Source organism: Salvia hispanica, chromosome 3 (genome assembly GCF_023119035.1).
Source record: "Salvia hispanica cultivar TCC Black 2014 chromosome 3, UniMelb_Shisp_WGS_1.0, whole genome shotgun sequence".
NCBI classification, from domain to species: domain Eukaryota; kingdom Viridiplantae; phylum Streptophyta; class Magnoliopsida; order Lamiales; family Lamiaceae; genus Salvia; species Salvia hispanica.
This window is the reverse complement of record NC_062967.1, coordinates 10,855,963-10,881,983: the sequence shown is the minus strand read 5'-3', so window position 1 is coordinate 10,881,983 and position 26,021 is coordinate 10,855,963. Positions and strand designations below refer to the sequence as shown.

The following is a 26,021-nucleotide window of genomic DNA, read 5'->3' as shown; positions in this document are numbered from 1 at the left end:
GGAACCCACCAATCAGCATAAATATGGAGTAGGAAGATTATTACTCTTAAGTTAACTCAATATCATTTCCATCGTAACAATGCTAATATGATACCTAGAAAAAGGACTTGTAGCAAATTTGAAGGGTTCAAAGTCAAGTTATATATGTTAAAGTCTTCCAATTGCCTATTTACGTTTAGTGAGTCAATACAAGACGTGATTAATAAGTTGAAAAATGAGAGGGAGCATAAGAAGATCAAGCCAAGACTTAGTGTCCAATCTAGTCTTGATGGAGTGTGAAATACGTCCACATAATAAATAGTAGTATAACTTCGAAAATATTGCACTACACTCCAAAATAAAATTTTGATAAAGATAGGAAGAATATGTAGTGGCAAAAGAAAAATCACGACAACTACTAGGAAACTTTGTAGTTTAAAGACGAATAGTATCACATTTAACTACTTAATTTGGCTCTATAAAGCCACAAATTCATTTGCATAATAGTCTCATCAATAATAACTACAGTATGACAATTTATTTGCTTCCCCAGTTTCTCATCATCTCTCTAACTTTAATTACTATCAGCATAACAAATTTCACTCTTGCATACAATCACTGCCTAGATGAGCAAAAAATATTGTTACTTGAGCTGAAAAACAACCTAACCTTCGATTCTTCTGTTTCGAGAAAGCTAGTGCAGTGGGATCAGATGGAAGAAGATTGCTGCAAGTGGCAAGGTGTGGAATGCGACGCTGCAGGCCGTGTTATCACTTTGCAGCTCGACTACGAGGCTCTTTCAGGTACCATTGAGGATCTATCTACGCTTTCAAGCTTTATATACCTGAAGAAGCTAAACTTAGGATACAATTCACTCAGTGGGAGCATCCCACCATCTCTTTTTAGCCTTCCCTCACTGCAGCAACTTAAACTTTCCAACAACAATTTTAGTGGCCATGTTGATGAGTTTCTGTCTCCTAGTTTCTCTCACTTGGAAGAGCTAGATTTGAGTGGAAACCGCCTTGAAGGGCCTATTCCCAACTCTTTCTTTAACCTGGCTAGCCTTCAGCTTCTCTCGCTCACTAACAACTTCTTCAATGGCACTTTTCGACTTGACAAGATCAGAAGGCTTCAGAATCTCACAACTCTTAATCTTTCCCATAACAACCTATCTGTTGATGTAAACAACATCAACTCACCTTTTTCTACATTTCCCCAACTCTACCAATTGAGCCTAGTTTCTTGCAACCTTTCCGATTTCCCTGATCTTCGCAGCCAATCTAGTTTGCGATTTTTGGACCTGTCAAACAACAGACTCAGAGACGAAATTCCCAACTGGATATGGGAGATAGGGAGTGGAGAGTTTTGGCAATTGAATCTTTCTTGTAATCACTTTGTGGATCTACAGAAGCCTTATAGAATTCCTGATTCTCTTCAAGTTCTGGATTTGCACTCGAATCATCTCGGGGGTGAGTTGCCCTTGCCTAAAGAAAGAGCTCTGTACATAGATTACTCAAACAACAAGTTTGACAAGGCCATTCCAACCAACATTGGAACCTACCTTTCCAATCTCATTTTTTTCTCTGTTTCGAGTAATAGTTTGAGCGGAACAATTCCATCCACCCTCTGCGAAGCTGCGTATCTTCAAGTTGTTGATTTGTCTTTTAATAACCTGAGTGGTAATATACCTCCTTGTCTGCTCCAAAACACTGAGAATCTTGGGGTGTTCAGCCTGAGGAGCAACAACATCAGTGGTGATATTCCAGATGAATTCTCTGAAAATTGTGGCCTAGAAACTTTGGATTTTAATGGTAACAACTTAGGAGGAAAAATTCCAAAGTCCTTGGAATACTGCACTTCATTAACTGTGTTGAATGTTGGAGATAACAACATCGATGGGGGCTTCCCGTGCATGCTTCCCTCTAGCTTACGCGTGCTTGTCTTGCGCTCCAACAAATTCCATGGAGAGATCACATGCACCAAACATTGGCCTGATCTTCAAATCATGGACATATCTTCCAACCACTTCAGTGGCTCTCTCTACCAAGTGGGATTCTCGAGTTGGAGCCGAATGGTGCTAGGCAGCGATGGGCAGTCAAGGCGAGAGCAACTCCACTTTGACTTTCTGAATCTGAAAAACTTCTACTACCAAGACGAGGTGACACTAACGATCAAAGGCTCGAAGCTGAAGCTTCCCAAGATTTGGACAGAGTTTACATCTGTTGATTTCTCTGATAATGATTTCCATGCAGAGATACCAGAAGAAATAGGTTATTTGAGCTCGCTTGTTTATCTCAACTTATCCCACAATACCCTCACCAGCACAATCCCAAGGTCGTTGGGGAACATGGAGGCCCTTGAAGCACTTGATCTCTCAGTGAACCAACTAACAGAGATGATCCCGGTTGAGCTTGGACATATCAATAACCTTGCAGTCTTCAATGTGTCCTACAATAAGCTGGTGGGACGGATACCGGATAGTCCTCAATTTGCAACATTTGAATATTATTCATTTGAAGGAAACGCAGGGCTATGCGGTTTTCCTATGGGCATAAGCTGCAGTGACCGTGATCCACGAGAACATGAAAACCAGCAGAGAGATGGAAAGTCGAATATGGAGGAGAATTATATATCTGGTGAGGTTGGATACATTGTGGGGTTAGGAAGCACCATATGGCTACTTGTGTTGTGCCCATGTTTGAGAGAAATGTACTTTGGAAAGGTAGATGAGGTTCTTGCAAACATATCCGACCGCCAACCAAGGAGAAGAATAGCAGCCATGAATCAACATAGGAGGAGACAATAGTGATGCTTATTGATGTTGCTTCTTCTGATTTTCAAATTTCTTGTTTCAATATTCTACTCTGAATTCTATGTTTTCAAATTCTAATGCTATTTAAAATCAGAGCATGCATATCATCATTATTTACAATACCCCATTGCTCACCAAAATCAGATTAAACAAGTACTACTATAATCAATCAAATTCTTTTATTCTTCACCGAAAACCGGATTCTAAATGGATGCGGTCACAACTATAAGAACAAAAACCAATAATCATTAAGAAAAACAACAATTGAAAGCTTCCGTTTACGATAAAAATCCCATTTATTTTGCTATGATTCCAAGTTTCTGTATTTAATTAATTATAAAAAATGTTTTTTGTTGCGGAGACGGCATATTGGGCCAGAAAAGTAGGTGACATGAATCGCGGTCAATAGATTGGGCTGGTAATGGTATATATATGAGCCCAAACAAAATTGACGATTGACAAAATAAGTTATAATTACAGATTTGATTAAATTTATTGATCTTGTGGTTTCTATACATAGCTCTATCATTTTACTCACTATAGCCTTTTATTATTAATAAAATCAGTATTTATCATCTTATATCCCAAAATTAATTTTATAACAAGTAGTATCGTTTATCTTTATCGTATCATAGTCCCCCAAAATGAAAATTCTTCTCCTCCTTATTCGAAATGATAACACATTCCATTAGGCATTTTGGACTTTACCTGGGCCCATGCCCTAATAACAATTTGAATTTGTAAAAATATATCCTTTCAAGTTCAACCAGCATAAAAATAATAAGTAGGAGTATTTCTTGAAAAGAATACAATATCTCATCTAATAGTCAAGACTCAAGACCAAGGGATGATGATGTGAAGGGCTACTAAAAATAATCATCTTCGATTAGAAAAGGTACACATGCTTATCATATTGGTTTGGACTATAAATTTTTTATGTCTGTATGTACCACTCTCATAATTACCTAAGTTTGACCGACTACTATAATTACTACATGAACTAAAAATGCATTACCCTGAATAAATCTTAAATTCGAATTATTTGAATTTATACATATATACGTATATGAAAACAGATCACATAAAAAGTAGTAGTACTAAAAATCTAATACTAGCACTTTTTAAACCAATCCACTGTAAATTAAATCATCCTTTTAATACGTTGTTACGGAGTACGTATTATTTTAATAAATAGCATCCTTCTTAATAAACTTTTGTTTATTTTGACTTTTCAGTATATTTATTTCGATGCTACCGTATGTCACGCCGGCTTTTATATATACTTATTTAGTAGGATGAATAAAATTATAGGAGTAGTTAATTTGCTAATTCCAACAACCGTGAAGAGTTCATACTCTACACACTTAAACTAAAATATAGTACTCCGTACTAATTTTTAATTAAAATAGATAATAATATAGACTAGCATAAAAAAATAAAATGTGGGGATATAAAATTCTTTAAAAAAATGATGACATATAAGTTAAATGATATTCCGCACTAAGATAATTAGATGTTTAATCATCACACTACAGTAGCGGTCTACGCGATATTAATTTTAAGTGGAACGCCTTTTGATGGAGATAGTATATTAATTAGCCTAATTAATTAAAAATCAAATGGATTATGATGGCACAACTTCAATAGTTGGCCGGCTCCATCTTTTCTTGTACACGTATCTGTCTTATCTCTTAAATAATTCTTTGTGTAGACTAGATTCTGCAGTTCATGATTGATTATATCCTATTATATGTATATGCATTTAGATAAAGATTGTCATAAAACAATGATTAATCAATATTAAATGTCTAATTCTCATACATTGACAAGATATATATAAGTCATGTTCATGATTGATTAATATCCAGTTATATCAATTATGCATTTGGACTAACCTGAGAAAAAATTCCCTAGTCTAAACATACCAAGTTGGAATGGTGATATGGTGTGTGATACCTATAATATATTAACAAATGGAAATATATATAGCTCCACTTCTAGCTGGAAATTACACATCCACACATGCTAATTGTCAAAAAATTTAATATGAAAATTATAGGTGCCCCGTATATACACCTATACATAATATATATACGCATAACGTTATGACTTAAATTCCCATTCTTTCCATCAACTGAACAAACCATTGATGCAATTGTAAACTATGAAACTATTTCATTATATAAATATATATTTTTAATGTTTATGTATGTAAACACACATAATAGAGTGTAATCACATTTCACGTGAATATTTTTTCATTAATTGATAGCAATATTAAACACAATAAATACTAGTATTATATAGCTAAGTATTTTTATTTTACTTGTATATATAACATATTAATCACTATTTTATGTCTTAAAGTATTTTATTTATATGTTAAAAAAATATATAAGTAGCTAATAATAACAAGATGATAAAAAATAATTTTACTTGATTAAGAAGACTAAATTTTAGTTCATTCGATTATACATAATTATGTAATGATATAAAAGAGCATTTAGATAAATAAATAATTATGTAATGATGTATAAAAGAACATTTAGATAAATATTTAAAATAAATGTGTAGTCGGTATTCATTAGAATACATAAAAACGAATATAAATGTATGTGTGCATAAAAAAATGGGATTCCTTTGAAATTTATTGATTGCAATGAATAATTTTTTTAATTCATTTGAAGATGATGGAAGACGTAAATCATGGAAAGATTGCGTAAATTTATTTTGCATGGATATGGTTATGTAAGTTATATATGGGATTTTCATAATTTCCATATTAAAAATTTTGACAAAATTAGCATGTGTGGATGTGTAATTTCCAATTGGAAGTGGAGCTATATAAATTTCCATTTGTCAATATATTATAGGGATGACACACCATATTACCATTCCACCTTGGTATGCCTAGACTCGGGAATTTTTTCTCGGACTAACCGGCCTGATGATCCTATAAATAAGTTGAGCTAAACTATACTTAATTATTGTAGCATTCTCGATTTGATAAAAGTTTATTATTCTCTGAAAATTGATGACGCAATAAATCTGTGGGGGGTTTAAATCAGCATGATTCCATTAGAAATATCGTGTGGAGAAAAATAATGGAACGTAGGTGCATCAAAACCTAACGATTTATTGGTCATCAATTAATAGTGATCGTCCCACACCAAGATAGTGGATGTACTTGGAAATAATTCTAATTTAGTACTCCTATTATACATAAAATAGTTTTCAATATCATTTTTATTGTATTATTATTATTATTATTCAGAATGTCAATGTAGTTTTCTAACTGTTTACTTATTTCAAATTGTAAGATTTGAACTAAAAACAAAAAAGTTGCTTTTAATTAGAGAGGGAACATTTTTTAGGTCCACGAACTTTGCGAAAGTATCATTTTAGGTCCGTGAACTTTGAAAATATCATATTAGGTCGGTCAACTACAAATTAATATAATTTGAGGTATTCTGAACTTTTTCCGGACGAAAATGCCCTTAAAGGCTTCAAAGGACAATTCAGACAATTCTTTCGCCACTCATTTTGCGTCAGAGACCTATAGTCCAACAATTTTTAACGGCAAATTTTTATATTTAAATTCAATTTGGTTGGTAATTGATCTCCATTCTGAAATTCATATAAATAATACTCCGAATGACAATCCAAATTAATAGCTATCTAATTTCAAAACAAATAAACTAAATATAATTTACAGATCATCTATATTAAGTTCTTAAAATGCAGTTTGAATTGAAAAAATAAAATAAAGTATCAAGTTTCAATTCACTATCTCTAAATAATTGGTCATCTAATAATTGAAAAATTAACACATAGTACTATTTTTTACGGAAAATTCTAATTATATATAAATTCGATTTGAATGGTAATTGAATTAAATAGTAGTAAAAAAATTGTTGACTCTAGGTCTTTGACACAAGATGAGATGCGAAGAATTGTCCGAATTGCCCTTTGAAGGCCTTAAGGGTATTTTCATCCGAAAAAAGTTCAAAATACCTCAAATAATATTAACTTGTAATTGACGGACCTAAAATGATATTTTCAAAATTCACGAATCTAAAATAATACTTTAGCAAAGTTCATGGACCTAAAAAAATGTTCCCTCTTGATTAAAATACCGTAACATGACATATAGGTGTGATGAATGTGCGTATATGTATATATGTAGGCATCTTACAATTTCCAGTAATGTTGATGGTGATCAGTCTGGATCAATTGATTCCCTTGGCCCACTCGTACTCCAACAAATTAATTTATTGTATATTTTATATATACAAAATGTCATGTTGCAGTATAAAGGTATTTATTGATCTCTGCCCAGTCATTTTTGCATAATTATTTACTTAATACTGTAATACTCCCCCATTTTATAATTATGGAGACAATTTTTTTCGATATGGAATTGTGTTAGGTAAATTAAGTAAATAGAGAGTAAAATGAAAAATAAAAAAAGTAGAGATATATAGAGAGAATAAAGTAAGAGAGAGTAAAGTATGAGTGGAAAAATGTGTTGAATTTTATTAAAAAGGGAAATGACTCTATGACTATGGAATGTACCAAAATGTCAAAATAATTTTAATACTATAGAATAGAGAGAGTATTAAATAAATTAGTTAGAGATATTTGAGTACGCCCAAGTCTCAAGCCTTACAAATTGAATACTATAGGATCTTATAATCAAACTAAATGTTGTTAAAACAGAGTTTAGGTAGCACTAAAAGTAGCAAAGTTTTTTCTTCCAAATTTTAAAAAAGAAAAATTTAATAATGGGAAATTCGTTGGTCAGGCAAAAAACGGTTCCACTAAATCACCTTCTTTAGGCTTTTAGCAATGAACAACAAAAGTGAAGGCCTAAAATGATGAAACAGTGGGCCCACCCTTTACAAGTATATGACGTGTTTGGTTATAAATAACTCCCACTTTTTCAAAGGGGACACTGGGCACGTGGACATCACGTGGCCTGCATGGGATGGACCAAATTCGTACCTCCTTTTCTTTCTTTCTACATGCTCGTGTTGTTTTCACCTTAAAGACTTCAATTCATTCCTAAATGGGCTTATGAGTTTTATTTTAAAATATCTCATCATTTTAATTAATATTATCATTTCATTTTTCCAACATTCATGATGCAGTTATAGCAATCGAAAATACGTGTCACTTATCTACATAAAAATTATGCATAATGTGTAATTTTTAACAAAATTATATCATAAACTTAAAAAACGAGTCCAATATTGATTCCAATCTCTCTTGACTTAGTACCACACTAAGGTTTCATCATTGAATTTTGTATTCTTTTCCTAATTCCTTTTATTTATTTTATATTCTAATTAAAACAATTTTTTGACTTAATTAAAATAGGAAATTCATTATAAAAATTATAAGTACACATTGAAATGGCATCACGGTGAAATCAATTGTTTTGGTTGTTTTAGTTATTTTGGACAAATCAAATCCTCGAGGTGTCAATATATACTTGGAAGAATCGTTTTGTTTACTATGACGTGTAAAAAAAAACGCGAACACCACATTAGGATTTGCTGTCGAAAATTGAATTTCATCCAACGACTTTGTGGGGGTGTCGCACTACAAAAAATGCGCTATTTACCAACGGAATTACCGACGTATACGATTCCCTTGGTGATTACCGACGGAATACCTAGGGAATCAGCCGTCGGTAATTTTCTCCCCTTTTTTTAATAGCATTTTTATTTTACACGGAATACATACAACAATGTAGTATTGTTTTTCTTTATTTTTTAATGTAAAGCAATTACCGACCGAATTAATCTGTCGGTAATCTTAAGAATTAATATAAATATTCCAATATACACAATAAGATAATTAAATCATCTTAAGATTTAAATTAAATAATCCAAAACACAATCGTTTGCTGAAGTCATTCATTCTTCTGCGTCGCCGAGCTGCAGCCTGCGCCATCGCCGAGCTACAGCCATCGCCGTCGCTGAGCTACAGCCACCGCCGTCTCCTCCCCTTAAATCGGCGGAATTCTGTTTTCTCGACTCCACCCTTGTCCACAGCTCTAACCTCCAATTTTTGAAGAATTAAGGTGAGAATCCCCTTTTCACCTATCCATTACACCAATTTTTGAAGAATTAAGATGAGAGCGAATTCAAATATTGCAAGTGTAGGTTGGATTTGGGGGAATTGGTTGAGTTTTTCTTAAATTGGATTTGCTAGGGTTCATTTGAGCGCTCTCTTTTACTTCACATTTTCACAGAAGTATTACTCTTCATTCTTCTCCTTTTACATGTTATGTTATAATAAGAGTTTTTCCTACTTAATATTATCAATATATTTAGGGAGTTATTGTAATGTTTCAGCAGAATTAATTGTGAGTGGATATGTATACCATCACTGGTCTTCTAATTGTGAGGTGATATGTAATGTGTTAGCAGAAAATTTGCTCTATTAGAAATTTGCTTTACATTTTGTTGATCTGTTTTGAGGGAACTCTTGTCTCTTTTGAGGAAACTCGAGTTTGTTTAGATACCATTGCTGCTAGGATCAGGTGCTTCCTCTACCTTCATTTGTTTAGACTTATATGATTCATATCCCCATTTACTTATTTTATATCACATGTTTAATTGTTGCATATTTTGGATTATGGAGGTTGGGCAACTAATAGTTGATACAAAACACATACGAATGATATGACATGAAGAGCATAAATATTATAAAATAATTAAAGTGAAGTAGACTTACTTTTGGAGAGAGAGTTTTGAGAGCAGAGTCATGTTGTGGACGTGCCTGCAGTCGATCTTCGTAGCATTTTTGCACCATTTTGTGGAGTGCAGAAACCTTATTGTAGAATGTTTCAACTTTGAAATTTCTGATAAGCTTGCTAATTGAAGCATATTATCATGAAAGTTTTTGTTGAAACCTACTTTGTAAGTGGACAGAAGCATGTAAAGATTAGAAAATCAATGGGAAAAGAATCAATGTTGATTGTTGATAAAGTGATCAATGGGAAAAGCATATTCTGTTTGTTCTCTTCTTTCTCAATCATCTTTAATCTGCATCTATGTACTTGAAACCTGCATAATGTCAGAAACTATTCGTTACTCATGTTCGGTTTTGACTTTAAATTTTTATATGCAGTTCATCTGCTCGAAAGAAGTTAACCATGCCTTTGTGATCAATGTTCGTAGCATACGTGCTTACTATGTTGCATTGCTATGAAACAAGAATGAAATCGTTAGTTTGGATTGTTTGTTTCACTTCTGAAAGTTACATGTGTTCTGATTCCTAAAAAATTTTATTTTCCTCATCAAATGACACATGATTTTACAAACACCAAAATGACCATTACCATTTAAATATCCATTTAGCTTTACAATCTCCTCAGTTGTACTTGCCATGCTGGAGCATTCCACCTGAAACACTACTGCACATATGCAAATATACTATATTAAAACTAACAGTTTTATTCTAATGCCTTTCACAGGGTTCTTTTCATTTTCCTTTCTTTTGGAACGAAGCTGGACTGCAGTACAATATTTTATTAAATACTTTGCATGAACAGTTTCAGATTTAGTTAATTCTTTGCAAAACAATTTTATCAGTTTATGATATTCAAGTGCTCTTGAAGCAATTTCAATATAGTTTCAGTTTATGTCATACGTATTGATATGTACTGATTCTTTTTTCCCTCTTGTTGATTCATGCAGATGTTAATGCTTTGGTCTCACTGATTTCTCACATTATCAAATAGATGATCTCTTTCATGGTGATGAGGTATTCTAAAAGGTTCTCACAAGCTTGTGAACAAAGCATAAATAGGGCATGTGCATTGATTACATCTTTATTTCATCAGATTCAAAACAATACTGGGTTTAACTGGAAAAAGACACATGTGGAAGTCAAGGAGCTGTATTATGACGAATTTCAAGTAAGTATTATTTTTGTTACATAAAAAACTATTTTGATTTGCACTAACCTAAGGAAGTCAAGGAGCTTTATTATGAAGAATTGTGAGTAAGTATTTTATTTTTGTACATAAATTTTTTTCTTGGCCTCCCGAATGGAAGAATGATGTGAAGAAAGCATGGGGACAGCGAGCTGGTAGAAGATACTCGGATTATATTAGTGAAGTGAAGGATAGGTACAATAAAGGTCAACCTAGGCCAATTTATATACCTCAAGAGATGTGGGCAGGATTGATACTCTACTGGCAAGATTCTAATACTGTCAAAAAGTCAATGATTGCAAGTAAGGCCAGACGATCTGAACCAGATGGACCTGGTACGGGCATGAGGACACATTTAGGAGGGTCAACGTCAGTCACAGAGAAATCTCTACGAATGGTAAGTGTCTTTTTATACGCTACATATATTTATATTTTAACTTACATTTTTATTTTAATAAATAGGCAGCCGAGAGAGGTGTATCGTTGAAGGATGTTGCATATGCCGGATTCAAATCACTCCACACCTATAAAGATGGGACATACACTTGTAAAAAGGCTGCAAATGTCGATGTAAGTTAGAGTATATATTAATATAGATGTTCTTTATAATAGATGGCAAGCTGGCTATATCTTTTGATTATCTTTATAATAGATGACAAGATGTGAAAACACAAGAAAAAAACAGCATGGATCTATGATAGAATTTGGACCTCCCTCTCGATTAATAAAAGGATTTGTTGAGATATTTAGGGTTGGAAGAAGACTAATTAAGTCTAGTTTTGTATTGGATTTTTGCTTTGGGCTGGTGGCTACCTACATGAAGCATGGTGATAGGGTTTAGCTGCAAATTTGAGATCTGAATGTATTCTGAGTTCCATATGTCATACTGGAATTAGGTGGCTAGTATAGGATTTTTCTGAATTTCTTTATTTGGTGAGTCCTTATACTGTCAACATGCAAGATTGCTTGCTCTCTTTTGATAGGTATTAGTCGAGCATAAATTGCTTAGTTTTGAGCTTCGTATATTGGGAAACACATTAAATTTGGTAATGAAAGAAAAGAAGAAAGAAAGGAAAAGTTATTGATGATATGGTTTTGTTATTGAAACTGTTGCAGTGCTGCATAACAACATAAGATATCTACTATTATGTGAAGTTGATTTCACAACATGGATATGAGATTGCGTGATGTATAATTTTTTTATTATCGAGGCGAAGGTGCAAGCGATTGCAGCAACGAAGGGCAAAAATCCAAATTTGAGTGACATCTTCATCAATGATGTTTATGGAGGAAAGCTCGACAAGAAGAGGAGGATGTTCGGGATAGGAAACTTGGCACCTAACCTCATGGTTTACACCTCGACAGAGTCTGCAAGAGCAACAACCTTGCGAGATGAATTAAGGGCTGAATTAAGAGGAGAAATAAGGGAGGAAATAAGGGGGGAATTTCGACAAGATTTAGATGCGCAAAGTGTGAAAATTTCAGCAATGGAGGAGAAGATGAACCGGATCTTGATGTCTCAACAATCCAATTTCTCACAACTCGTTGATGATGATGGTTCATAGACTTAATACATATTTAATATAAACTCCCTATTTTGTGTTCTTTTTTATCCGTACTTTGGTGATGTTTAACTAATATACCTTTTATCTATCGTATCTTCATTATTTTGGCTATTATTATTTGGTTTGTTGCTATTATTGGATTATTTTGGCTATCATAGGTGATTTGACTGTATAAAAGAAAATAGGGGTCTCACTGTAAATTATAAATTAATTTGTAAAAAATACATATTAATTACCGACGGAATTGGTTTGATTACCGACAGAAATAGTGTGACCAAGTTACCGACGGAAATAGTGTGACCAAGTTACCGACGGAAATAGTGGGAACTCATAATCGACATTTACCGACGGATTTTGCAATTAATTTACCAACGGTAGGAATCGGTCGGGGAATCCGACGGAAAAAATTACCGACGGATGTGATCGGTCGGTAAATATTACCGACGTGAAGTATACGCACGGAATATTTTCGTCGGTATTACCGTCGGTAAGCATATTACCGACGGAATATAGAGAATTACCGACGGAATTTTCCGTCGGTAAATCGCGCATTTTTTGTAGTGTCGGGCATTTTGGACAAGTCGTTCATGTGGGGATGTAAACACCTTACGGTGATGACAGATAGGTCGTCAAGGATTCGACATAACTGGGAACCACAAAAACAAGCAAGTGAACCAATAATGCCATTATTTTTTTTTTTATCGTTATTGGGCTTACTACAAACGTGAAACGTATGAGATAATGAAAGAATTAAAGATCAATATTTTGATGTGAAAAAAATATGAAAAAAATGTGGAAGCAAAATGCTCTATGTGGATACACTCCCGACGAAAGATTTGTCATCCGCTTGTGAAGTCGAACCTGAAGAAAAGTTGCGGCGTCTTATTGCACCTGCTTTAACCCAACAATCTCAAGTTTAAGCTAAATTTAACGAGAACTATTAAAATGTGATAATGTTTTTTCATTTATTTTTTCTTTTTATAAAGTTTTAAGAAAAATGTATAAAAGAAAATTATTTCTTCCATTCCAATCTAAGTGAGACGTTTTTCTTTTCGGTACGTCCCAACCTAAGTGAGAATTTCCCCTTTTTTAACAATAATTAACTTACTCATCTCTCCTTTTTTATCCTCTTATCTCTAGTATTTATTCTCTCTCACTTTATTTATTATTATTTTTTTATTCTCACTTTACTTTTACTTAACAAAACTATGTAATTTTCTATATCAAAATAAGGAGTACATTTAATTACTCCTATAATACTAGTACAGCAATTTGTAACAACCGTTATTTATTAAAGAAATCAGAAAAATGTGGCAGGTTCCGAAATAAATTCGGGCCACATGTAATATTGTACGAAAATGGGTCCCACCTTCAGGTGGAGTCGTAGTTGAGGATTAAGACCTGGCCCACAAAGAACTGAAATTAATAATTATCAATATATCAGTTTATCCTCGTAAGTAATTTAGACACACTTTTGTGCATCTGAAACAAATTATACTCCTCCAGTTTACAGTTTTCAATAAACATCTTATAATAGTATTAAATTGTATGGACTTTTAAAAAAAAAAAATTATTTTTATAAAAAAAATAGATTAAAATTAAGTCACTATAATAAAAAAAAGGATAAGGACATTTTTTAATACTACTATTAAAGATGCTAATTTTTTTTATCTAATTATACCACTAACGTTTATAAAGTGTTTATTGTTGATGTTCCAACTAAAACTAAGGGACAAAAATAAAAGTGTCCTAAAAAATAAAAAATTTAAGATAATTTATCCTCAACTTAGAGACACTTTTTTTTCACGTCCTAATTATGATTATTTTTAAAAATTACTTTTTCAATTTTTTTTCTTCTCAATTTTTGTAATGAGTTAAGGAATATGAACCCTACTTTATTCTATCTCTTATTTTATTCTATTTTCTTTCTTCAACATTATAATTTCTCTAAGTTTTACAATTAAAATTTTTGAAAATAAGGCCAATAAGCAGTAGTCTCCATTTTTTTTTTCTTTTTTCCTCTTTTACAATTTAAACTTTTGATTTTCAAAACTACTTTAATTAGTTGCAGCAGCCAGCAGCACACCTGCTAATTACATGTGATATACATTTTTCAATTAACTGGAAATCTTTAATTTGAATTAATACCAAATTACATCCCACCGAAAATTAGGACATAATTTGACTATCATTCATAATTGTCAATTCCAAACATCAGGAAATTATCCGCGGTGGCAAAATACGGAGTACTGGGGCTTGAATCACCTGCTATGGAGGAATCATAACGGAGATGTTGTTCATCACATCTCAATTTTTAAACTTAAAATATAACACTTAAACAAAAAAAAAAAAAAAAATTTTAAAAAAATTGAAATGTGAGGAACAACATCCCCTGTTGTGATTCTTCCACAGCAGGGGATCCAAGCCCGTACTATGTAGTAGTACTACTCCTACAACTTTAAAAAAAATCTTAAAATTCCATTATTTGATGTTTTCTTCTTTCAAAAATGAATGTATTATTTACTCTACTATATAATCTCTATTAGGTAGTAATATATTTTAGATTAAAAAGAAAAGTACTTTAGTTTTAATGATGGCGGCATTATAAAAATATATTGGTAAAATAAACGTTTTAAGATTATTAAATTTGGGAAAGTGAATTAAGATAAAGAGAGAAATACAGATGATAAGATATTATAAATTGATAAATAGTCAGCCTTTCAATATCTTCACATTAATTGTGTCTGAAGATTATTTTCGATGCCTAAGAGAGGCTAATAAAATCTTGTGGCACGTTGATATTTTGGACCCACGTGGGAAATATCAAACAATGAATGTAAACATGTTTTTCGCATAACTTAAATCGTGCTAGATTAGTGTTTAGGTGTCATTGATAGTATCTCGACCCATAGTTATTGACATCTAAAATATTGGGTATCAATATGTAAAATTATTAAATATAATGCATTGATGAAAAATGCTCGAAGGTTGGGACAAACAAACATTTTGCTTTAACTAAATTGTAGATTTTCAAAGGAATTCAAACTGAAAATAAAATAATTTATTAAATTTAATGGTAAATGGCGACCTAGTTATAAACTTAATGTAAGGGTTTGCACTCTATAAACAGAACTAGGGTTTGTAGTTATGAATTTTATAGTAATAATGTATATTGCGAAATATAGGGTATATGGATACTCTTTAATAAATACTATATAGTTTAATTACTTGTAGTTATGTAGTAAGTATATGAAGTGTTGGGATGGGCAAACTATTAAAATTAATCAATTCCTCCCCAAAAACATAGTTATATAATCTGCGGTTTCAATATATTGAAATCACTTGTGTTAAATTTTATAAAATGGAAGGCCTTTGACAATTATATATGGTGCAACTATTGACAAAAGTACTTAGTTAAAAGCAAATCAGTTCAGAAGACAGAAATGGTTAAGCTTTTTTGTATTATTTTTTATTTAATTTGAAGGTATTTGAGAGAATTAGTGGGGCTGATGTGTTAAATTTCAAATTTTAGATTTCGGTAATCTAATTTTTGGGGGTCTAAAGTTAAAATATGGAGTACACAATTATTTGAACAAAAAATGTGATTGGTGGGATTTTATAATAAAGACCTATATATAGATGACGGTATGAGTTCCCTAACTTAGCCCACCTCCATTTTCTTCTCTTCTTAAACTCACAACACTAGGACTTTGAATTGTGATAGACCTCACATCTCAGATATGCTGCAGCATATTTTATATTAACAAAAAAAGCATTTTTTATAACACCATTTGCTTCACATCCTGTTTGTATTCCCTCTCTTTCAAAGATGCCGATTACACACTTATTTTTTATTGAGAGTCAGCAATTAACTAGTCGTCTTGTATTTTTCCAATCTTGGTGTCTTGATTTTTGGGGGGTTTTGAAATGAAAATTGGAGATTCTGGTTGAATTAGAGCCAAATTAAGAGCGCCTATATGTATATATTTCCAATTGCACATCCACACTCGATGGGGATCTGAAATACAGAAGGAGTTGTTGTTTTCTGATGTGGCATCATCAAGATTCACATGCAAAAGCAGTCATGCTAATCTGCTTTGGAAGGTGAGAATCTTGATGATGCTGCATCGGCAATAAACGACTACAAATCAAGCTTCCCCACTTTCCAACTGCTTTTTATTTTTATTTTTCTCTCTCTCTCTCTCTCGACATGATTGACTGCTGATTGAACTTCACTCTGCAGATGATACATTTGTGATTATTCTTCTGCTCCACCCAGAATAACCGCAACTCCTTTTCTTCACTCCAACTTGTGTTCTAATTTAATCTAATTTTCTGAATTTCAGCACAATTATGACATCAATCCAAAGACCCGGTCTTTGCGCAACAAGTTGAAATTAGAGGTGAGAAAATCTGGTTATATATCAATCTTGGCTCCTCTATTATCTTTCAGCAATTTATACAAATGGTTTTAATTACTCCAAATTTATTAGATGGTAACTGCAAAATTTGGGAAATTTAAAAATGATATTATTGTACGAAGATATGCAGTTGTGAGGTGGACCTACACATGATCTGCATTTTGCAACTTGCTTCAAGAAATGTACAATTCCACTAGCTACTTGATCATCATTTATTACAGTTAGACCTAGCTAACTTTGTTATTGGAATCAAGATCCTTTTTTACTCTTGTTTTCCCCTTAATTTGGCCCTATTCTAACCTGGTTGGTAGTTAATTAATATCCTGAAGTAGACTTGTTAGGATAGAAAGTCAAGTCCGACTTCCTATTTCATTCTATAAATGGGTCGTCCCATTTTTTTATATGAGGCCAAATCTACTGATTAAAAAAGGCTTGGCAATTCAACTGCTTTGGCTTTTGATCAATGCAATTTCCACTGTCAAAATATTTGTAAATTCTCTATATTTTGGCCTTTGCATAAAATTACAGTGTAGGAGGAGCTGAACAAGCTAGATTTTAGCAGTGTAGTTTGCATACTTATTAAATTTGCTTTTACAATGACGAAGATACTTCAAATATTGAAAATCATGATGCTTTACAAATTTGTTTTGATATAAGCAAAAAGATTTCAATTTGATATAGTGAAGTAGCTATTTTATTCATAATATCAGATGAATCTAAGTTGAAGGAGACAGCATAAATATCTGAGTGAATATGGTTAATTATTTGTGCTGAATTCTTCTTTTGTTGTTACAGATAATCAGATGATTGAAGCTAGTTAGGAGAAGGAAGAATGTATGATCACAACTTATATGTCTCACTCTTATTATTTGGATGAGAACTAAAATTTTAGTTTCCTTCTCTCGAGGTAGAGATCCTCTCAATTAGTATACGAGTTTACTCCAATTGATTGATTGAATTAACAAAGTTCAACATATATAGTATATGAAAAATACTAACCCTAATTAATCAGCACATCTTCTTTCAATCTCTCAGCATATGCAAGAAGAAAGTTTGTTAGCCGTTGCTCGTTAATATCCTAATTCCTAATGTATATTTGTATGTATATGTACATTACTCCCTCCGTCTTATTCTTATTTGCTATGCCTCATTTTCTTTGGAGTTGTCTCGTTTCATTTAAGAAGTAATGACTTTTAATTTTATGTAATTCCCTTTTACATTCTCTTTTCTCATGGTCATCCATTAGCCAGTACACTGTATAATGTATTAAACTTTATTCTTAAGATATTTGTACCTAGAAAAAATGATCTACTTCACATTGGAAGTATATTTTAAGATATGTTCTTATGTATACTTACCATTCTGATTAAATAAGACATTATGAAAATATTATGTCTTCATTAATAGTAATAAATTAAAAACACATAATTTTTAAAGGGTAATAGGGCGGAGAGTATAGCAATAAACCAGTGGTGTCGCACCTTCAACCAAGCCACAGTATTTAGTGTTTGAAGGGTTTCCTTATTTTTTTTAGGAAGATGTTTAGTGTGTCTTGGAGTATTAATGTCTTTTGCTTGACTAAACATTGTTGTAGCCTAGTAGATTGCCCAATTGGGTTCAGATCATATGGCCGGTGCCTCAATAGTGTCTTCGGCCCCTACCTCGTTGTAGCCATCAACAATCTTTCCGCAGAACGCTGTTGCCTTTTGAGAATTGAACAACCGATTTTTCACAAATGTCGACGTAACACTCAAAAATCCTTTTGGTACTCATGCAAGCTTAAGTTTTTTGGAGTTGGATGCGCTCGATGCCTTTGGGGAGTTGCAATGAACCAATTTTCGGAGAGTAGTTGTGCTCAGACTGGTGAGTTGAATGGATCAGTGTTGAGCTTCTATGGGTAGACTGCAAGACTTTAAAGACAAGTTTCAAGGTGTTGTATATATTCACTTGAATAAATGAGAAATGAATGTGTGGAGTGGATATTAATACAATGCCACTCCAGTAGTTTTTTACCATTTGGATTTTACCTATTTATATATTTTTAATTAATAAATACGAAAATAATTACTAAAACATATAGAATTCGGGTGAGCCACGATTTGGCTCACCCTTCCGCGTGCTTTTGCACGCTTGCTAGCACACCGCTGCGCATGTATTAAATTTGTGCCTTTCAAACAATGATAGCGGAGCTTGATTGACAGGTGATTGGGCACCAATGCTAGACTAAATATCATTGAAAATATTGTACTACTAATTAGACATAATATCTTAGAAACTTAATGATATAAATGTTGGGTTGGTAATTTGTTGAGATTTTAGAAATAGGTAAAAGAAAAAATGGGAATTATTACATCTTTTGGTGGTCCATGAACAGCTGCACGTGTTGTGTTTGTGGACTGACATTAGCTGCAACTTTTAAGGACCATTTTTGTTCATCATCAATGTATTGAAAACGATCATCCCTGCACTTTTCAATCAACAAGTCCTCAGAAATTTAATCATCTCTACCCATCCTTTTTTTTTTCTCAATCAAATGCATTTGTTTCTATTCCTTAAGTCAATCTAATCTCAAATAATCGAGGACTAAAACAATCAAAATAGGAGGCTAGGGGTATGGTAAGATCTTTAATTTATGAAGTAGTACTATAGCATCTAAATTTGTCTGTATAAAATTACACACAGCAATATCTGTATAACATATATAATTGAATCACTATGGACTGTGGTGATTGCTATATATAGTACTAAAGCATATATATAGCTGACATAATAGCATCATTGGTTGATTCCACACAATATTTGTAGGCTTTTACTTTTTTTTGTATCTTTTTTATTTTATTTGAATTGGTCACCTCAGAGAATTTTCAGTAGGTCCAGTTGCTCAACAATTATGGGCTTTTTTTGTTTAATTAATATTATTTTAATTGTGTGTTCGTGGAGATCTTAGTCATCAGTCCAACTTAACAAAAGTTGTTAGCCATGAGTTTAAGAAAAATGAGACCATGTGATGATGATGATGGGTAAATTCGTTGATTGTTGACGGTGGGCCTTGTTGATACCTATCATAATTTGACTTCTAACTCCAAACCCGTTGTTCTTTTATTTTATTGGTATAATGATTACACATTTGAACTTAGTACTATTATTCTGTGTTTGAGCATGGATTATAAGACGAAAAACTCGTCGAATTATAGTGCTCCAAGAACTCATCCAATTTTATCACCCCAAGGGCATAAAAACTCCGACTTATTATTGGCTATATATAATCAATCAAAAACCTTGGTATGTTTGAAAGGCACAAGACATTCCGGCTAAGTGTGTGTTAGTCTAAAATTGTTGTAAAAAAAAATGGATTGTCTCTCAAATTCAGTCTCAGGCTTGTAAAAATTGTTACGACAATAAGAGCATCCACAATGTTCGCCCTAGTGGTTGTCACATCAGTATTTCTTAGTCCGCCCCTTCTTTCTGCAATGGTTTCACCCTAGTATTTGCCCTATCAATTAAACTCAATTTGCATTTAATTTTTAATATTATTATTTTTTATTTTTGTTTTTAATTACTAAAATACCAAAATATATTATATTAAACCCACAAATTTTAAAATAAACTACATCATACTTAGCTAAAAGTGTGTGAAAAGTGAATGAGGATGTATTTATAATGTTTTAAAGAATTTAAAAAAGAAAAATTAAAATCAAAAAGCATCGAGATCGGGCTCGGGCACGATGGTAGGACAAGGACGCCCGAGCCCGAGTCCGTCCGATCTCCACACCATTGTGGATGCTCTAATAACACTACGTGCTTAATTGTCAATTTCTTAACATCAAGGGTTGATATTCATTCTGTAATTATTCCGCTAATAATTTAGGTTTTCCACGTAGGATTATTTTTTATACTATTAATTGAAGTACTGATGTTAATTCAGTTTAATATTAGGGAATAGGGATAATCAGGATGATAAAGTCGTTATTACAGATTTTTTTTCATAAATTTCTCTATACATGTATAAAGTTTATAGTTGTTGTCAAAACTTTTTCAATAGTGAAAAAGCATGCGTTCTAGAATCTTCAATTACATATTCTAAAACCTCAAATACAGAGTGATTATATACATCAACCTCAATGAATTTCTTCACAGATATATATTGAAGAAGGGAGTACATTATGTGTGTCTTCTCAAATCTCAATTGCATCGAAAATTCAAGACAGTTGGAAGATTGCAGAAGAAACAGACTAGTAAAAGAATATACAAAAAAAAAAAAAAAAAAAAAAAAACAGATGCCGACATTAGTAGTAGTAGTAGTAGTTTCTGAAGAGTCTGGAAGATTAACATAGAACTGAAAGACACCCACCCTCAACGATTTATGCTCTGAGCACGCTTTCTTAATCTCACGCTAGCTGCTTTTCTCTCTCTAAAAGGTGGCAAAGCACGCATCACTGAATCCGGCAAAGGCTCACTTTTGGCTCTCTCAAAAACGTCCGTCTTTTGTGTTTCATGTGTTTCCTCTTTCGAAATATCATTGGACTTCATTTTATTGTTCAGCTCTTCATCATCATCGGACACATAGCCATTTTCTTGCATCGCAAGGTCGTCATACTCCTCATCCGACTTGGTGGATCCTTCATCCACAGAGCCTTCCAACTGGAATAGGTACATCAGATACCGAGTCAAGTTACAGGTAGATAGCACAAATAACCAAGTTATTAGCGCGTGCGATTCTTTGCAGAAATAGGCATATTCTTACAACTGACTAATCAAAACAAATGAAGTAACACATCTTTACCTCTTCGTGGAGTTGCTTCTCTCCATCACTAAGATCCTCATCACTGTCAACTTCAGGTGGCTCATCGACCTCTTCATCACTACCATGCACGGAGAGTTCTTCCATGAGCTGCACAAGAAACAAAGGACAGTCACAAAAACGAAAAATGAAGTCTAGTATTAGCCAATATAAACCAAAAGCTGAGGCTGAAGTACCTCTTTGGCAGGGCCATCAGAATTTCTTGGTGAGCTGCAGCAAGACGACAAGTATCTGCTACCAGTGTCGGTGAGCTCACCCTTGGACTCATCCACACTGCTGGCATGGCTTGTGCCCCCAGTATCACCAGGCCAAGCACTAATACCAAAGTGACCAAACTGAAGGTTGACAGGCTCTGATTTACCAATCTGCAAGGGTCCATACATAGGCGTTCCGATTCCATTCCATGCAGGATAGCTTGCAATCTTCATGCCATTATTAACTGGGATGTCAACTGGCCATGCCTTGGCCACAGAGCCATCATCATTCAGAAGTGCCATCAACTGTCGTGTGGAACCTTGCCTCTGGATCAACTGAAACATTCCCTTGGAGCTCAATGAATTGGCAGTACACTGATTTCTGTACTCCTCGTCGATAACGACAACTTTGTTTGTGATCGGATCGTAAAGATGCTCACCTGCCTCACGCCTTCTCAAGCAGCTGAAGACCGTTGCGTGAATGGATGCTACACTTTTATCAACATTAGTGTTGTTTATCTTTGGGACCAAGTGCTTATCTGCTCGGTTGCAGAGGTATTCCTGGATTGTTCTTATGTTCCGGATATATTTAACATACTTGTTCCTAGCAGGGTCTAATGTCATGTATTTAGCACGGACAGCAAACCTTTCCAAGTGCTTCTCTTCATTTGCAATGTAAATCATGAATGGTATAACAGAAGGATGTTTCTTCATGAGCCCCATCTGCATTACAATTAAATTATCATCCACTGTAATCAAACAAAAAAAAACATAAAATCAACATCCAGCAATATGAATAATTACCACAAAATTGAGACTCAGGTGAACCCCTTCAACCACAACAGATTCTTTTCTTTCTTCCCAAGCAGTTATCAACCGGTCAAGGCTATCAATAACCATCTCACTTTGTGCTTTGAACCCTTCGATTGCCATCCGCTTTGGACTTATCAAATCGCAAGTGGTTGTACTTCCATCAGATTTCCCAGTTGAAGTATTACTGGGAACTTCATCCTTTGCCAGTGAGGCAGCAGAAATACCAGCTGTCTTTTTTGCTTTCTTTTTGGCCTTGGCTTCTGCAACTGCAACTGGATCTAAATATTCGCCAGCATGGTAAGTTGAAGCCCAGAGCAAAGGGTTTTGTTCTTCATCAACAAAACTTCTCATCATATGCCGAATTGAGTCCGTAGATAAAACAGTTGTGATACCCAGCCTGCTTCCCTACAGTGATAATGTGAAAAAAATTAGGACCAACCACTCTCTGAGTATAACTCGAAGCCAATATACCAAGGTATCATTCGGATGAATAAAATTTAGGCAGCACAATAAAGATTAAATCCATCAAGATACGTAAGTGCTAGTCAAAATAGTAGTAAGAGTTTTCTTTAAATAGTAACCATCATCAATATCTAGTTCAACATGAAATTTGAGAACTCAAGTCAGTATAATAAGCAAATATCTGTAGGAACGATAGACTGAGCCACATGGAGACAAAGGAAACTATCAGGGCACCATCATGAAAAAAAATCATGAATAGACTACCATGGATTATAGAAAGTAAATCCACACATAGGAAACTGGAATGGAAAACCAACCAGCAAGGCAGATAATGTAGATTTTCCGCAGCCGCTTGTGCCACAGAGTAACACAGTCAGAGATTCCTTTCTCTCTCTGATTCTGAAAGGGGAAAGAGATTTTAAGAATAAAATGAAACAAGATTCATTCAAAAGAATGTCCTTCAGACCAAAATGAAAAAAGACACGCACACAATTTATTTCAACGAAGGAAACTTTAATACTTCAGAGAAATTAGATTTAAGGGACTCTATATTCGATATTGTTACTCTCAATTCCCAAATGATAGTTCGTTCTACCACAAGGAACCCCATCAACCATTATTTGAAGATGCAATACAAGATGTTATATCAACATAGGACAAAATGAATGGAAAAAGAGCAATTTAACATACAACTGTAGAATAAGAAAGATGCATCATCATTAACCATCAGTCCTCTTGTTTGGATTTCATTTTTGCTCATGGAGAAATGGTTTTAGTCAAGTATCAAATACATTACCTGCAAGCTAAAACTAGATCAGCCCTCTGGTTTGGCCCCATATACTTGTATTCTGTTAGAGCTTCACAAACAACATCCAGAAATACTTTCCTTCTGACAACAATTGTTGTGCGTCTTTTGTATAACTCAAATGGCTTGTTGTTGCTTTTGCTTTTATCTTGCTCCGGTATCATTTTAGGATCATCTCCTTTGTCCAAGCATGCATGAACACAAAATTCAGAATCACCATGAGGATGTACTTTGACACCCCGTGCTGGTGACACTTCTATGCATTCTGGAGCCAATTTGTCCACAAATGTCTCACTTCTGAGCATTTCAAGTACCCTTTGGCTAATCTTAACAAACATGAAATTCAGTATTAGGAGTAATGTTGGAGAGAACATGATGCATTCCATTAGCTAAATAGCTAAAATGTACCACCAACGAACATGGCATGGTGACCAGAAGATACATTTAATTAGCAATGCACAAGGTCACATACAAGTAGCAGAAATTCAGCACATATATGGATTTTAACTTGTCAAACACAGATCAAATCAATTGAGGAAAAACTATACAGCTCCTCTAGTTCTATAAATATTATCAATTCAGTTGAAGAGGGTCAAAGATCAAACATAATTACAGATCAGCATGGGAATGCATACACTCAATAGTCAATACAATCACCCACTTCATTGTTTCCACAAATGTCTTTTCACTCGATCGTATATATTACGAAATACAAAAAATAACGAACCCCAAGTCAAATACTCCGTCATCTACCAAGAGTGCAACATTGATGAGAGACTGATTTTAGTAGTATTATTAGGTAATTTGATATGTGGAGAGAGTGTCCCGAGTTAAGATAGTGGCCATACATAGTTTTTTCATAAATATAGAGTATTATCAAAGTCAATTACAAAGAGGCCAAAAAAGTAGTTTCATGCGCTTTGCGGAGGCCTAGGCAACGAGGGAGTAAAAAATTCAGAATAACCTCCCGCACCACACCCTAAAACCAAAGACCAGCAGCCGCCTCAAGAGGCAAGAGCTGATGTCTTCCCTAAAGGACTAGCAAGGCATAGCAGATCAAGAACATCGAAAGAATAAAATCGGAAACGGGGCAATTGCTCGGTTTAAAGTTTAATATTCCAAATCACAACAACCTAAAGTAGTCTGAATCTTGACGGGAATGCATGTAAGCAAAACGACAATTGCCCTCATTTATGAGAAAAAACCGAAAATTAAAAGCATTCCAAACAAAAAATTTCTTTAAGGCAATACCTTAAAGGCATGACGAGCCTTACAACCCATCAGCTGCAAAGTGCTTTGGAGAACCGAACGCGTGTAGCGGAATGACGGCGGACCACTCTTCTCTCCCTCCGCCGTTCCCGCGCCATCCTCCAGTACCACTATGTACAGAAGCTTGGCCACTCCCTCCGCCGCCACCATTTTCGAAACCTTCAAATCGACATGCACAATAAATTAAAGCTACAAATCAGCAAGCCAAAAAAACGAATCAAACAAAAAATCGAATCAACTATCACAATCAAAACCACAATACAGAATAAACAAGCAGTCACGATCGGCAATGTAGGTCAGCGAGGAATCGAATACAGACCTGCACAGCACGAATTGAGAGGAGAAATTCCGGTGTCCGATTTAGGGTTCTATAAGTCGATGTCGTAACGATCTGATGAGAGAATAGGAAGGTAGAGGATCAAGGGAGAAGGAGGAGAAGAAGAAGAGGAATAGCATGGTTCCCGAGGCAATCGAGACATTTGCACCGCCAGCAGCTGCCACGCATCACGGCTAAAACGCCGCCACCGAATTGGTCTGCCGCTCCGCTGAATGTAGTCCGGCGCGTAGTGCAGAAGAGACAGATTGAGGTTTAGTTTTATACGCTGTGACAAAATGAGGGGCCCATTTTTGCAGTAGTGGCATTACTCGTAATTCTGGCAAAGATGGGGGTGGATTCTGCCCACACGTTTGAAATTGAAGTGTACCCTTTGGTCAATATTTTAATTTATCAAACGAATTATATTCATATCATTATCAAAATATCGGTGCAATTCCATACTGCTTATGAGAAAACTGTAATTCTACATTGATTAATGACAAAATCGTTGCAATTCTATATTGATTATCACAAAATCGGGTATCTTAATTATAGAAGTGGTACTATAGATTATGCATATTTTTCTAATATACTTACAAGTTATGGTGATGTTATGATTGGAATAAAAAAATACTA

At 34.0% G+C, this 26,021-nt stretch overlaps 3 protein-coding genes and 1 long non-coding RNA gene across 5 annotated transcripts; 3 read left to right on the top strand and 1 right to left on the bottom strand.

The window, feature by feature from the left end:
* The first annotated feature begins 691 nt into the window (after positions 1-691).
* Positions 692-2,785, top strand: LOC125209256 (receptor like protein 22-like). The gene has a single exon (XM_048108861.1). The coding sequence runs from the start codon at positions 692-694 to the stop codon at positions 2,783-2,785; it is 2,094 nt and encodes a 697-aa protein (XP_047964818.1).
* A 5,940-nt stretch (positions 2,786-8,725) lies between these two features.
* Positions 8,726-12,323, top strand: LOC125210725. 2 transcript variants are annotated; one of them, XM_048110307.1, is made up of 6 exons: positions 8,726-8,879; positions 10,501-10,567; positions 10,647-10,721; positions 10,861-11,136; positions 11,202-11,309; positions 11,957-12,323. In XM_048110307.1, the coding sequence occupies exons 4-6, from the start codon at positions 10,978-10,980 to the stop codon at positions 12,302-12,304; spliced, it is 615 nt and encodes a 204-aa protein (XP_047966264.1). In that variant the 5' UTR covers positions 8,726-8,879; positions 10,501-10,567; positions 10,647-10,721; positions 10,861-10,977; the 3' UTR covers positions 12,305-12,323. The 2 variants fall into 2 exon arrangements, with proteins under 2 accessions (XP_047966264.1, XP_047966263.1); XM_048110306.1 differs by having other exon boundaries at positions 11,951-12,323.
* Positions 12,324-15,982: 3,659 nt separating this feature from the next.
* Positions 15,983-18,740, top strand: LOC125212506. Its single transcript, XR_007174729.1, has 2 exons — positions 15,983-16,707; positions 17,521-18,740. It is a non-coding gene; the product is annotated as an uncharacterized LOC125212506 (long non-coding RNA).
* Positions 18,741-20,833: 2,093 nt separating this feature from the next.
* Positions 20,834-25,621, bottom strand: LOC125214059 (P-loop NTPase domain-containing protein LPA1 homolog 1-like). Its single transcript, XM_048114929.1, has 8 exons — positions 25,389-25,621; positions 25,052-25,228; positions 23,792-24,126; positions 23,313-23,394; positions 22,525-22,938; positions 21,703-22,443; positions 21,509-21,616; positions 20,834-21,366 (listed from the first exon to the last, which is right to left on the bottom strand). The coding sequence occupies exons 2-8, from the start codon at positions 25,217-25,219 to the stop codon at positions 21,079-21,081; spliced, it is 2,136 nt and encodes a 711-aa protein (XP_047970886.1). The 5' UTR covers positions 25,220-25,228; positions 25,389-25,621; the 3' UTR covers positions 20,834-21,078.
* Between the last annotated feature and the right edge of the window lie 400 nt (positions 25,622-26,021).

Excerpts from the sequence above, each read along its gene's own strand:
- LOC125210725 (XM_048110306.1), top strand. The coding sequence starts at position 10,978 with ATGTGGGCAGGATTGATACTCTACTGGCAAGATTCTAATACTGTCAAA. Across the intron at positions 11,137-11,201 it reads CAGAGAAATCTCTACGAATG|GCAGCCGAGAGAGGTGTATC; the intron begins GTAAGTGTCTTT and ends TTTAATAAATAG. Across the intron at positions 11,310-11,950 it reads AAAAGGCTGCAAATGTCGAT|GCGAAGGTGCAAGCGATTGC; the intron begins GTAAGTTAGAGT and ends TTTATTATCGAG.
- LOC125209256 (XM_048108861.1), top strand. The coding sequence starts at position 692 with ATGGAAGAAGATTGCTGCAAGTGGCAAGGTGTGGAATGCGACGCTGCA.
- LOC125214059 (XM_048114929.1), bottom strand. The coding sequence starts at position 25,219 with ATGGTGGCGGCGGAGGGAGTGGCCAAGCTTCTGTACATAGTGGTACTG. Across the intron at positions 23,395-23,791 it reads GATCTAGTTTTAGCTTGCAG|AATCAGAGAGAGAAAGGAAT; the intron begins GTAATGTATTTG and ends TTCCCCTTTCAG. Across the intron at positions 21,367-21,508 it reads AGAAGCAACTCCACGAAGAG|TTGGAAGGCTCTGTGGATGA; the intron begins GTAAAGATGTGT and ends TACCTATTCCAG.